Source organism: Ranitomeya imitator, chromosome 5, assembly GCF_032444005.1.
Source record: "Ranitomeya imitator isolate aRanImi1 chromosome 5, aRanImi1.pri, whole genome shotgun sequence".
Lineage (NCBI taxonomy): Eukaryota > Metazoa > Chordata > Amphibia > Anura > Dendrobatidae > Ranitomeya > Ranitomeya imitator.
In genome coordinates, this window is record NC_091286.1 from 135,457,556 (window position 1) to 135,472,177 (window position 14,622).

General features: G+C 41.5%; 1 protein-coding gene across 1 annotated transcript in view; it reads left to right on the forward strand.

Moving 5' to 3' along the window:
* The first annotated feature begins 39 nt into the window (after positions 1-39).
* Positions 40-14,622, forward strand: part of ESR1 (estrogen receptor 1) — a 316,090-nt gene continuing 301,507 nt past the window's right edge. The window contains exon 1 of the mRNA XM_069769174.1: positions 40-476. Coding sequence (XP_069625275.1) covers positions 40-476 — 437 coding nt within the window. The remainder of the gene's footprint in view (positions 477-14,622) is intronic.

Below are 14,622 nucleotides of genomic sequence, written 5' to 3' on the forward strand. Positions count from 1 at the left end.
ACGGTCAACAGCCATGCCACATTCTCTCTGCCAGTAGTTATGACCATGCCCCTCCACAGCAAAACATCTGGAATAACCTTATTGCATCAGATTCAAGCCTCAGAATTGGAGACAATAAGCAGACCACCACTGAAGTTACCACTAGAGAGACCCCTCGGTGAAATGTATGTGGAGGCCAACAGGACAGGGATTTTTAACTACCCAGAGGGCACTTCTTATGACTTCACTGCTGCTACTGCTCCGGTTTACAGCTCTGCCAGCCTCAGCTATGCAGCCAGTTCTGAAACATTTGGATCAAGCAGCCTAGCTGGGCTTCATTCTTTGAACAATGTACCACCAAGTCCAGTAGTTTTTCTGCAAACAGCCCCACAGATCTCACCATTTATACACCACCATGGCCAGCAGGTACCATACTATCTGGAAAGTGAACAGAGCTCCTTTGGAGTAAGAGAAGCAGCACCCCCAACCTACTACAGGTAAGTTACAATGTATATTTTCAATTCTAAATGAACGTCTTTAATTTTACTCAATGAACTTCTACCTTGTTTTTGTTTATGTGCATTACATTTTCACCCAAATTCTCTTTCAATAATAATTTTCTTTCTACAGAATTAGTCTCTGTACTGCAGCCTAAATTTACACCCATTAATTTTTAATTCTTCTAGATTGTGTTTAAATATTAAATGATCAAGGCCACACTGTTAAATAAAGCTTAGTGTTTTTACCTAATAGATTCTGTTCACTTTATAAAATCCTTTTTGAAATAATCTAAGAAATAATGAATTATTAGTTACTCCTCTTTAAACCTGATGTGTAGTTAAAATGTTGTAAATTCAGTTGATTTTGAAAGTTTATTTTCTTAAAATATTAACTTTATAGTGACAACAAAGTGAGGAACTGAATTATCAGATTATATTTTTTTACAAAACTGATGTTATAAGTAATAGTAAAATTAAAGATACATAAAAAGTATGTAAGTATTAAGCTTAATTATTTGCGGCTAAAAAATAAAACATTATAGTTTTATATTCGGCAGAAGACATCATGCACGAACGGCAGGAATTTATGTAGAGGACTGAATATATTTCTATTTAATGTACATTGTATGTTGAACTAAATATCTACTAATCCATATTAATATACCGTATATGAATTTACATCAGAAATGAGACTTAATACAGGAGGAAGAAATCAGTAGTCCTAACTGTTGTTCTTTTCAATGACTGTCCACACATGTCCAGTCTTCTCACTAATTATGGTGCTCCTTAGCAGACATTTATTTCGAGTGCTGCAGATTTGTTGAGAATTCTAGTGTCAAATCAATTGGTATAATAATTTGACTTGAAGGATGCGCTGACACATAATTGAAGACATAAGTATCTCGTGTAGCTTCCAATTTATTTCTAGAAATCAGTCATTACCAAAGAATCTTTTTCATATGTCTCAATTTCTCTTTCTAAATCATTCTATTTTACATTGAGCAATTTATTTTGCAATTTATGGAGAAACAATAATTCCATACAACCCAACTCCTGGCAAGTCCATTTTGTTTCTTGTGGTGTTGAAAATATTTATTAAAAGTAATGTTTGATATCAGAATATCAAAGATGTTAATTGTTTGGGCACATAACGAGTTTATTCAGCTTTATTTCCAATGTCTTATGCGCAAAGGATTATATATAAGCCATTTATTTAGGGGGAGGGTGGTAACTTATACAGATTGACCAAGTGTGCTTGATTTAGGGATGTGTCAACCTTTCTGACACATTCTGTAGTAATAAAATTGTTTAGTCCACATGATGTGTACATGATGTGTACATGATGGCACCAGGTCATTGTGACAAAGTGAGCTTTACTTTTCATGCTGGCATTAACCCGTCAATGCCAGAAAACAACCAACCCAGGAGAAGATTTTACAGCCACTTTTTATTATTATTATTATTAGTAATAATATTAAGAACAAAAATTGAAAACTAGTTATATGAATGAGTATTGATGGGTCACATGTACCATGTTTGCCTTAACCTAATATTAATTTCATTACTAAATAATTTATTCATTATGAAATGTTTTAGTCTTTTGTGGAATGTATGTGAGTGCCATGTGGGTTAACCAAACATGGATTCCAGATGCTTAAAAGTTTTACAAAATAATGACCGTATACAAATGTTATTATTAATATATTCTGTAATATATTTTGTCTCAAAACTGTACATGTACACCTTAAGTTTTTTTCAGTATATTTCATATTTTTTGTTTCATTCGCAGTATTGTATTTAAGAGACTTTTTAGTTACGGTAATTAATTTAACTTTTTGGTTAATTCAAAGACCATTTATTTATATCCTTAGAAACTAAAGTGTTGGGGGAATACGAGCCATACTGGACATTTTTAATCTCTACTAACAAAAGCTTTTACTCGCATGACATTATTTAATGACATACACAAATTATATTTTCTTTTAGAAGAGGTTGGTTGGCCTATACTTGCTCCTTACTTCACGGTAAAACATGGGTGACTACCAAATAGTAATCACTACAGCTTGTAAGCTTACTGTTGTGATTGCAATAAAATTAAAAAATCTTTTACTTTGATAATTATATATTAAAGGAACATTGTGGGCAAAACTAATATTATAAAGACAATTGTATGTGAAGTGGAGGGCGTAAGAAGGTCACGTATGCCACAGAGATCCTCTCTTTAGAGTGATTTGTAGACAGCTTCTACAAGGCTTTACGCAGTTTATTTGCTTTGTCTGTAGTATGTCTTTAAACATGCACATGAAAAGTCCAAGCACAAAAGTTGTGTAGTACCTTTCAGATGTCCTGCAGGCACTTTAGAGAGAAAGCAAAGCTGCTTTTCACCTACCTGTAGCTATATACGCAGAACTCAGAAAGTTTCTTCTACACACTAGACTGCAATTCTGCTTTCTGTATGAATCACGTGATCTCTCGGTGCTGGTTGTATGCAGAGTGGTAGGGTCTTACTAGATCTGTTCTGATTGAAACAAATGTTACAACAGATGGCTGTTTTCCCATGTAAATATCAAGTTAATAAGTTCCAAAAAGTTATTTTTCTGCCCCCAAAATTACTTTCTTGAATGTAAATCTTAAGACAAAGAAGTTTTCTGGGATAACTAAGTCAAGAGCAGAGAAGGAGTTAAATTTAACTCACCTATTCGATCCCTGTAGATCCAGTGCTGACACTCCACAGTCCCTGCCTACTTCCTGCCTGTGATCACGTGCCATACATCTTTCACATGATCGCTGCAGCCATTCACTATCTGGCTTGTATGGCATGTGATTGGCTATGCTGCCACCTGCAAATGATAGCTGCAGAAAGTAGGCAGAGACTGGTAAGGACCACTGAAGCGGTGGTGTTGGAGTGGTAGGAGGACATGGGCATTTTATTTTATTTAACCCATTTTTTGATCTTGTCTAAATTTTATTGAACCTGAAAAACAACATTAAACATATATTTTAGATTTTGCAAATCTCTTGAATATTCAGATAATATTTTTACAGGGGAACTATAAAGAAAATAATTTTCCACAATATTCATCCTAGTGCAAATGCAATGCATGGCAAATATCACCCAGATATGATGAGGTAGTTTGGTCAGGTGGTAAATATGTTGGAAACTTTTCTCCTGTTCAAAAGAGAGCACTACATCCACAACACTGCAGAAGGGCTGGCAAGTTATATTGATAACATGCCAGCACAATTTTTGCCCCCTGAGTAAAAAGACATCTAGGGTAGTTGAGGTGGCCAGGACCAGTAAACCATGATACTTTTTTGTTTTGTTTATCATTTGAATTTGATAAAGTTATGATGGAGGAAAATAGGAGCAAAATATGTCCTTAGATAAGTCTTCTTTAATTTAAAAAAGTTATTTTCGTTATTAATTTTAGTTCATAAATCAATAGCGCACATGAAAGTAAGGAACTTTGTAATATGTTTTAGCAGATACATCTGTCTTTTTCACCTCTTGAACTGATCTTCCACTCTAAATTCATGGGCAAAATCTGTAAAATTTGTAGTCAGTGAAGACAGATTTTCACATGAGACAGGAAATGACAGTTGCTACTTTATAAGATTTTACGGAGCATTGGGGAGGAGGAGGGACAAGCAAAAGGCAGACACGTGCCCAAAATGTAAGACATTCTGCAGCAAGTCCTCCTGAATAGACAGTCACATTGTCGCAAAGTGTCTGTGCCTGCCTTTTGCTCCACTTTCCCTATTAAATAAAAATTAAAAGGACAGTTACTGTTTAAGCTTGGAATGTAACCCTAGAGTGCTGGCATATTCAGTACTATTTTATACTGGTATATACATGTATTACAGGAAGCAGACTGTAGTCCTGGGTTTAAATCCCACCAAGGACAACATCTGCAAGGAGTTTATATGTTCTCCCTGTGTTTGCGTGGGTTTCCTCCAGGTACTCCGGTTTCCTCCCACATTCCAAAGACTGATGGGGAATCTAGATTGTGACCCCCATCAGGGACAGTGATGATAATGTGTGCAAACTGTAAAGTGCTGCGGAATTTGTTAGTGCTATATAAAAATAAAGATTATTATTATTAATGCAAGGATTAGAAGAGCTGGTGGGAGGTAACAATGTTGTCTTTCAGTCTTCTGACCATAAGAGCCCCTGGGCTTTTCTTTAAGAGACCTTTTCACCAATTTTTTCATGTTAAATTGAGCACAAGATGTAATAGTTGCTGCAAATAAAACTTTTTTTTGCAGTTGTTTTAAAATTTTCCTCTCCATTGCAGAGCTATCATCAATCAAATAATTTGACCACCAATGAGTTAACTTTTGTTAAATCAAGTGGGTGTTATCAGATAGTGTTCTCTGTGTACAGATACTTCTTCTGTCTGTATGATGTTGATTAGTGATGAGCGAGCATGCTTGGTAATGCTCGTTACTTGCCCGAGCATTGCAGTGCTCGTGATGATCTGCGAGCGCCGAGTATTTCTGAGGTTGTTTGGTGGGAGTTTGGGTCCCTGCCATGCATGTTTGGCGTTCTTTAGAGCCCCAATCAACATGCAGGGATTATCTGCCACACACTGTAATGCCACAGCCATGTTGGTTGTGGCATTACAGAGATTGGCTGGCCGCACAGTCATCAGGTCTATAAGAGACCTGCCGCCGCCCTGCTAGTTACATTCAGCTCTGGATTCCGACAGTGTAGGGAGAGGTGCTGCCGAGATAGGGTCAGATTTGGGGATTCATCAGTTAGTGTGGGTACAAATCATAGAATACACAAATCCAGCTAAACCAATAGTCCTTCTAAGGACTAATTATGGAGTTTACAGATTGCAGTGCTAGGTAGGCAGGGGAGTGTATGTGGCTCTATACATATCAGTGCAAGGCATGCAGGCAATGTATGTGGGTATATAGATATCACTGCATAAATCAAGAGGACCCATTCCATCAGTGTCTGCTGCTGCTTATTACATATATTGACCGTATATACCTAGCCCCAGGTATTAGTAGCTAGGAATAATTTTTTTTTGCATCTTGATCCTGATTATTTTATTTCAAAGCAATCTAGGGCCCCTTTTTTTTCTCCATTTGCCTGTTGACACTGCAGACTACAGCCAGATCCTTTTCATAGTACAGCGTGAAAATCCAGCAATTTTAAACGGGTTTGCTCCTCCCAGCCATCACATCTGAGTGTGCAGAAAATTCTACAATTTTTGTAGTACTGTAGAATTTATTTGGAGTGTCTTATACAATTTCTTGACACCATTTTGCTGAACAAAAAATATGTAGCTGCCCAAAAAAATATTTAGCTACAGGGCAGAAATATCACACTGGGTTTTGTCTGCCACACGGATCGCATATCATTGCACTCAAAATTGTGCCATTTCAGCCCTCCTTGCAGTATTTTGCATTAAAAAACAAATATAGGCCACATATTGAACAGTGTGTTATCTCCATCAGACGCCTCATCTATCTGTGGGCTACAAATTGTAGCATTTGAGGGTTCCATTCAACTTTTTTTTGCTGTGTCTTACCCTATTTCTATACACTATTGCTATAAAAAAACAAAAATACAGGCCACATAATTAACAGTGTGGTATCTCCGGCAGGCGTCTCATATATCTGTGGGCTACAAATTTGGGCATTTCAGGTCTACATTCACTTTTTTAGGTTGTGTGTTACCCTAATTCTATACACTATTTTTCTGGGAAAAAAAATACAGGCCACATATTGAACAATGTGGTATCTCTGTTAGATGCCTCATCTATCTGTGGGCTACAAATTATGGCATTTCAGGCCTACTTTCACCCTTTTTGCTGTGTGTTACCCTAGTTCTGTACACTATTTTGCGGTAAAAATACAGGCAACATATTGAACAGTGTGGTATCTCCATCAGACACCTCATCTATCTGTGGTCCACAAATTGTGGTATTTCAGGCCTACATTCAGCATTTTTTTGCTGTGTTACCCTAGTTCTATACACTATTTTGGAGGAAAAATACAGGCCACATATTAAACAGTGTGCTTTCTCCGTCAGACACCTCATCTCTCTGTGGGCTACAAATTGCGGCATTTGAGGACTCCATTCAACTGTTTTTGCTGTGTCTCACCCTATTTCTATATACTGTTTTGCTGTAAAAAAAAATACAGGCCACATATTTAACAGTGGTATCTCTGTCAGAAGCCTCATCTATCTGTGGGCTACAAATTTGCGCATTTCAGTTCTACATTCATTTTTTTGCTGTGTGTTATCCTAATTCTATACACTATTTTGCGGTAAAAATACAGGTCACATATTTAACAGTGTGGTATCTCCGTCAGAAGCCTCATCACTCTGTGGGCTACAAATTGTGGTATTTCTGGCCTACATTCACCTTTTTTTTGCTGTGTGTTCTATACACTATTTTGCATTAAAAAAAGGCCACATATTAAACAGTGTGATATCTCCGTCAGATGCCTTATCTATCTGTGGGCTACAAATTGTAGCATTTGAGGGCTCCATTCAACTGTTATTGGCACCAGTTTGATTAAAAAAATACCTACAGGCAAGATATTTTAAACTGGTTTTCCTGCACACAAAACACATATAAGTTCGCTCCAAATTCAGCCAATTGTAGCAAACATGGAGAATACTGCAGTCCATTTAAAATGGGCAAGGCGCATGGCAAGGGACAGGGAAGTGGGCGTGATGGTGCATGCAGAGGCCGAGACCATGGGCAAGCTGAAATTGGTTCACAACAAACACCTACATCTTCTCGCGTGACCTTCCAGTCCCAATTACTAGGGGTCTGCAGCAGCACACCACTATTGCAGCCAGAGCAGTGTCAAAAGGTTGTTGGGTTGATAGCGGATAATGCTTCCAGTCACTTTGCCACCTCCACCAGCACCATGTCTTCCACACGGTCAAGTCTGAGTAGCTGTGAGTCTGGACCGCATATTACTCATCCTGATCCTCCTTCCTCCCACCATGCCGAGTGCCCAGAGACACCTGATCCCATACTTGGACACTCCGAAGAGCTGTTCACTTTTCCATTTATAGATTCAGGCCTCTCACCTGGTCCACTTGAAGCGAGGCAAGATGAAATCGCATGTAGCGATGGCCAAATATTTGAGCTACCATGGTCACACGAAGGCGATGGTGGGATTGGGTGACAAGAGGTGGACGATGATGAGACACAATTAGCAGAAAGTCAGGAGGATGACCAAAGTGTGGAAGTGGAAGACAAGGTGGTGGATGTTATAGTAACTGACCCAACCTGGCAGGAGGACATGCAGAGCGAGGACAGCAGCACACATGGGGAGGGAGGCGTAGCACCCCCAATAGGCAGGAAGAAGCAGTGTGGTGGCCGCAAATAGAAGGTGGGTAACCGATCCTCATAACACCAACACAACGGAAGTTGGCAGCACAAATGTTAGGTCTTCCCGAGTCTGACTTCTTTGTAAAGACTCTGCGGATAACCCCAAACAGGTAATTTGCACCACCTGTCATGCCCACATCAGCAGGGTAGTAAAACTACCAGCCTGACCACCACCAGCATGATCAGGCACATGGCAGCAAAGCACCTGACTTTGTGTGCCAAAGTACAGGCTCCAGTAACCATGTCTGCGGGTGACGCCACTGCTTCTTCCACTGTTGGGCATGCAAGCCAATCCTCTGTCCATGATGCATGTGAAGATGCCTCCTGCCCTGCACCTGACATTGCCCACAATCAACTAGCACCATCATCAAGCACATCCTTGTCCCAGCACAGCCTTCAGTTGTCCATACTCCAGACATTGGAACGCAAGCGGAAAAAGGCAGCCAATGCCCTACAGGCCACAGTACTAATTTCACACATTTCTCTTCTGCTTGCGCTCGAAATGTTGTCTTTTATGCTAGTGGAGATGGAAGCTTTCCGCAACCTGATAGTGGCGGCCGTCCCATGGTGCTCGGTCTCTAGCTACCAATAATTCTCCCGGTGTGCCATGCTGGCATTACACAAGCACGTATGTTGTGAATTCTGCTCTTGGGTTCCCTCCAGTGGTTGTTGGTGGGAATGCAGTTGTTCTGACTCACAGTCCTGGCCAGGTGTATCGGATAATTACAATTCTGACTGGGATATTTAGGTGTGCAGGATCGTTTAGCCCTTGCCAGTTGTCAATGTTTCTTTGGAAGTGTTGGATCTCTGCCTGGCCTCTCCTGCTTATCTGCCTGTTCAGCAAAGATAAGTGTCTGTTTCTTTTCCTGTGGCACACATGCAGTGTGCTTATTTTCAGTACTGTTCATTTGTTTTTCTTTTATCCAGATTAGACTGTGTCTGTGTTTTCTCAGTCTGGTTGGTTTCACTGGAGTTGCAGATATACGCTCCTACATCTTTAGTTAGATGTAGGAAGTTTTTTGTATATTCTGCAGTGGATTTTTTTGAAGGGTTTTAATACTGACCGCGCAGAACTCTGTCCTATTCTGTCCTATCTAGCTAGAGTGGCCTCCTGTGCTAAATCCTGTTTTTTCTGCCTGTGTATGTTTTTTCCTCTCCGACTCACCGCCAATATTTGTGGGGGGCTGTCTATCCTTTGGGGATTTTCTCTGAGGCAAGATAGTATTCCGATTTCCATCTTTAGGGGTATTTAGTCCTCCGGCTGTGACGAGGTGTCTAGGTGTGGTAGGTACACTCCACGGCTACTTCTAGTTGTGGTGTTAAGTTCAGGGTTGCGGTCAGTATAGTGGCCACTTTCTCCAGTGAAAGTTCTCATGCAGCTCCAAGGTCACCGGATAATATCACACGTATCCCACAATATTACCCATGCCCTTAACAATGCTATTACTGGGAGAGTCCACCTAACCACGGACACATGAACAAGTGCTTGTGGGCAGGGACGGAACAACTCACTGATGGCACACTGGGCTAACATAGTGGAAGCTGGGACCCAGTCGGACCTTGGGATGGAATATGTCCTCTCGATGCCAAGGATTATGGGCCCTACATTAATCAGGGTTGCCCCCACAGTGTACATCTCCTGCACCTCCTCCTCCTTCTCCTCTTCAGCTTCCATCTCTGAAATGACCAAATAAGTCACAAGCTGGAAGCATTGCAGCACTGCCTCAGCCAAGCGGCAACAGGCTGTGTTGAAGCTAATATGAATAGGGAACAAGACCAGCACATCCAAGCTAGTCTGAACAGGTACCAACCAAAAAAACATTTAAGTTGAAAAACGATAAAGGTTGCACCATTATTTACCAAAATACTTAGGTGACAAACAGCACAATGCAGAAGAGTTGTGGACAGCTCTGAAAGAGCAGGCAGATCTGTGGCTGACACTGCTGAACCTACAGCCAGGCATGGTCGTGTGTGACAATGGCTGGAACTTGGAGGCAGCTCTTAGGTGAGGCGAGCTCACACACATACCATGCCTGGCTCATGTGCTTAACCTCGTTGTTCAATGGTTACTTAAAAGCTCCCCGGAGATGCCAGATCTGCTTGTCAAAGTATGCTGCCTGTTTGCCCATTTTAGAAAGTCAGCTACAGCTTCAGCCGCCCTTGACATGCTTCAGCAGCATTTTCAGCTTCCAGCTCAACGACTGTTGTGTGATATCCCCACACGTTGGAACTCTACCCTGCATACGTTGGAAAGGATTTGTGAGCAGAAGAGGGCAGTTGTTGTCTACCAGCATCAACAAGGCAATCGTTATTCAGTTCAGACTCCACACATAAGACCTCAGGAGTGGACATGGATGTCAAACATATGTACCATCCTACAAAACTTTGAGGAGTCCACCAAGATGGTGATCGGCGATGATGCCATAATTAGCATCACCATCCCACTTCTTTGTGTTCTGAAACACTCTCTGCTCAAAATCAATGAGAATACATTGCAGGCAGAGTATGATGAGATGGAGCAAGGAAGCATACACACAGCCCAGCCTCATGTCATCCCAAAGTGGATTGGTTGATAATGAGGAAGAGGAGGAGGAGGAAGTACAGGAACTGTCATACCATCTGTTCAGCATGGATGGCCTGACGACAGGGAGGAGGTGGAGGAGAGCATGGTCAGTCGTCCTTGGTGATGACACAGAAGTCTTGCCTCCTCCTCATCCTCATCATCCACCACCACTAGATCACCAGGGTGAACATGTTCCTTGATGCAACAGCCACGCTATTATTTTCAAGGGTGTTTATGATGCCCGTAAAAAAAGAAGTTGACACAGTAGGTTGATGCATACCCTCCAGGGGGAAATGTTTGTCAGCCCCCACACTCAGTGTGTGGGCACTACAAGTATGGGAGACCCAGTCCTTTAAACTGGGAAACATTTTTCAGAGGCCACACTCCACGTCTGTTTCAACAACACCACTAGATCACCAGGGTGAACGTGTTCCATGATGCAACAGCCATGCTATTATTTTCAAGGGTGTTTATGATGCCCATTGAAAAAATTTTTGATACACTAGCCTGATGCTGCTCCTTTAAATTGGGAAAAGATTAATAGGAGGACATCCTCCATGTCTCTTCACACACCACCACTGGAACACCAGGGTGAATGTGTTCCGTGATGCAACAGCCACTATTGTTTTTTGCAAGGGTGTTTATATTGCCCTTAAAAAATGTTTTAAAATGTTTATCAGCCCATACACTTAGTGTATGGGCATTACAAGTATAAGAGACCCGCTCTTTTATAATGGGAACAAGGGGCATTGTAGTGCCTCCAAATTTTTAGCAGGCCTTGCATTCACTGCATAGGCAAACACTATGGGAGACCCACTTCCTAATAATGGGAACATTGCTTTCAGGAGGCCCACCTCTACGTCTCTTCCAAGGGTTTTTGTGGTGCGTGTAACTTTTTGGCAGGGCAGGCCTTGCATTCAATGCATAGGCTAACAGTATGGCAGTACCAAATGAAAAATAATGGCAACTTTGGTTTCATGTAGCCATCCAGTATGTCGTTTCAAATGGTTATTGGGGTGCGTGTAACTTTGTGGCAAGGCAGGCCTTGCATTCAATGCATAGGCTAACCCTATGGGAGACCCCCTTTCTTATAATGGGAACATTTTTTCAGGAGGCCCTCCTGTACCTCTCGACAAAGGGGTATTGGGGTGTGTCATATTTTTTGGTAGCCCAGCCACTCACTTCATAGGCAATAACAGTATAGGAGACCCACTGTATAATAATGGCCCTTTAAGAAATTAATGCCGCATGATGCCCCTATAAAAATTGGCTTTGAGACTTTCAGAGTCCCTCCTTCATAAATGAAACAAGATGTGTCTGATGATGTGTCACACACCACATGGCAAGCTAAGGTAGTAAAATGATAAAATGACATTTCCCAGTGAAAGCATTTGTCTTGGTTGAAAGCAATGCTAAAATTTAAAAACGCATCAAAAATGCTATGTGTGAACAAAGCCCAAGTGGTTGAGGTACATTTTGGGGGGGTTAATTCTTTTGCCTTACATGCACATTATTACCCTGGAAAGAATGTTCCTTAACACATTTCCCAGGAAAATCCATTTTGGCTTCGCTTTTATATGTTTTAGGGCGCGTGTTCATGGGCCAGATTACTTCTGGATTAGCTGCCTATTGAATGCTTTGTACAGCCACAGCATTCAACCTACAGAGTCCAGATGTTACAGAATAGTGTAAATAACACAGTTCTATGCATAGGTTGCTGCAATTCGGGATGTGTTCAATGAGTACATGCGGAATCATCGCACGTACAGAAGGGGCGACGCTTTGGGCGGAACGGGTATTCGCTCCACCAAAGCGCCGACAATCCGGCCCGTGGACACACACCCTGGTTTTTTTCTGTTTTCGCAGCTTAAGGATGGCTTGTTTCACCTGCAGGAATGCATGCTCCTTTGACTGCATGTTTACTTCACAGCAAAACCTTCCAAATGCAAGCACCACACCACAAATCAACTCCAGGCCTTCTATCTGCTTAATTGAGAAGGACATAATGAAGGCATTGCCCACACCTGTCCATGAAATAGCCTTGGAGTCAATTGTCCAATTACTTTTGGTCCCTTTAAAAACAGGGTGGCACATGTTAAGGAGCTGAAACTCCTAAACCCTTCATCCAATTTTAATGTGGATACCCTCAAATGAAAGCTGAAAGTCTGAACTTCAACTGCATCTGAATTGTTTTGTTTAACATTCAATGTGGTAATGTCTATAACCACAATTAGAAAAATGTTGTCTCTGTCCAAATATATATGGACCTAACTGTATGGCCCCCATCCTGGTATATATGATCCACATCCTTTCATATATGGCCTCCATTCTGGTATATACAGTATGATCCCCATCCTGGTATACATGGCTGTCATCCTAGTTTAAATGATTCCCATCTACGGTAAGTACTGTATACAGTATATGATCCCCATCCAGGTATTTATGGCCCCCACCCTGGTATATATGGATCCCTATCATGGTATATACACTGTGTTCCAAATTGTTATGCACAAAGAGTTTAGGAGTGATAAGGTTAGAATTTTTTGTTTGGCATTTAAACTCATTGATGGTGATGTGTGTCAGGGCTCTTTATATCACTGAAAGCAATTGCAGATACCTGTGCAAATTAGTTTGGCAGGTGTGTCCAAATAAAGGCAAGGCTACTTAAGAAGGATGTTCCACATTATTAAGCAGCCTACATTTTTGGCCAAAATGGGAAAGAAAAAAGGATGTGTCGGCTGCTGAGAAGCAACAAATTGTGGAGTATTTAGGTCAAGGCATGACTGCAATCAACATTGCCAAGACACTTTATCGTGATCATCGCACAATCAAGAAGTATGTAGCAGATTCCCAGCACACATGTGTGCGTGCTGATAAGGAAAAATTGAGGACTCTTTCCAACAGGCAATTGCGTAAGGTTTAAAGAGCATCTGCAAAAATGCCTTGTCATAGCAGCAGACAAGTTTTTGAAGCTGCTGGTGCCTCCAACGTCCCCAGAACAACAAGATGCAAGGTCCTTCTGAGGTTTGCAGCTGTGCGTAAGCCATCCTGTCTAGGGTTGAGCGAAACGGATCGGACAATTTAAAAAATCGCCGACTTTTGGCAAAGTCGGGTTTCGTGAAACCCGACCCGATCCCACTGTGGGATCGGCCATAAGTTCGGCGATCTTCGCGCCAAAGTCGCGTTTCATATGACGCTTTAAGTGCCATTTCTCAGCCAATAAAGGAGCACGCAGAGTGTGGGCAGCGTGATGACATAGGTCTCAGTCCCCACCATCTTAGAGAAGGGCATGGCAGTGATTGGCTTGCTTTCTGTGGCATCACAGGGGCTATAAAGGGGCGTGCACACCGACCGCCATCTTACTTCTGCCGATCTTAGCATAGGGAGAGGTTGCTGCAGCTTCATCAGAAGAAAGGATATAGTTAGGGAGGGAAGATTAACCCCGAAACTGCTTGTGCTGTAGTGATTTCCACTGTCCAACACCACCTTTTCTTTGCAGGGACAGTGGAGTTTTTTTTGGTGCATCAGCTCTGTAGCTTATTAGGCTGCATTCTAAGGCTCCCTGATAGCTGGATTGCTGTTTGTATGCCGCTGTGCAAACCAACTGCTTTTTTAAAAGCAAAAATCCTGTTGCTCCTTTCTGCACAGTTCTCTTGTTTCTTTGTCCACACTCTTTTGTGTGCAGCAGTCCTTTTTATTGCTGCCATACTTGTCCTTTGATCATTGTAGGGAGATTGAAATAGTACTACAGCCCTTGTATTTTTTTATATATCTTCCAGCCACGTTCTGCCACTGACATTGTGTAGTGTAATACACAGGGCCTGTTTTTTGCTGCAGTCTCCCCCCAAAAAAGGGAGAGTTAAATTGCCAACAAGTTTCTATACGTCAGTTCTGTTGGTCGTATATCTGGCAGCCACGTTCTGCCACTGACATTGTGCAGTGTAATACACAGGGCCTGTTTTTTGCTGCATTCTCCCTCCCAAAAAAGGGAGAGTTAAATTGCTAACAAGTTTCTATATGTCAGTTCTGTTGGTCGTATATCTGGCAGCCACGTTCTGACACTGACATTGTGTAGTGTAATACACTGAGCCTGTTTTTTGCTGCATTCTCCCCCGAAAAAAAGGGATTTAAATTGCCAACAAGTTTCTATATGTCAGTTCTGTTGGTCATATATCTGGCAGCCACCTTCTGCCACTGACATTGTGTAGTGTAA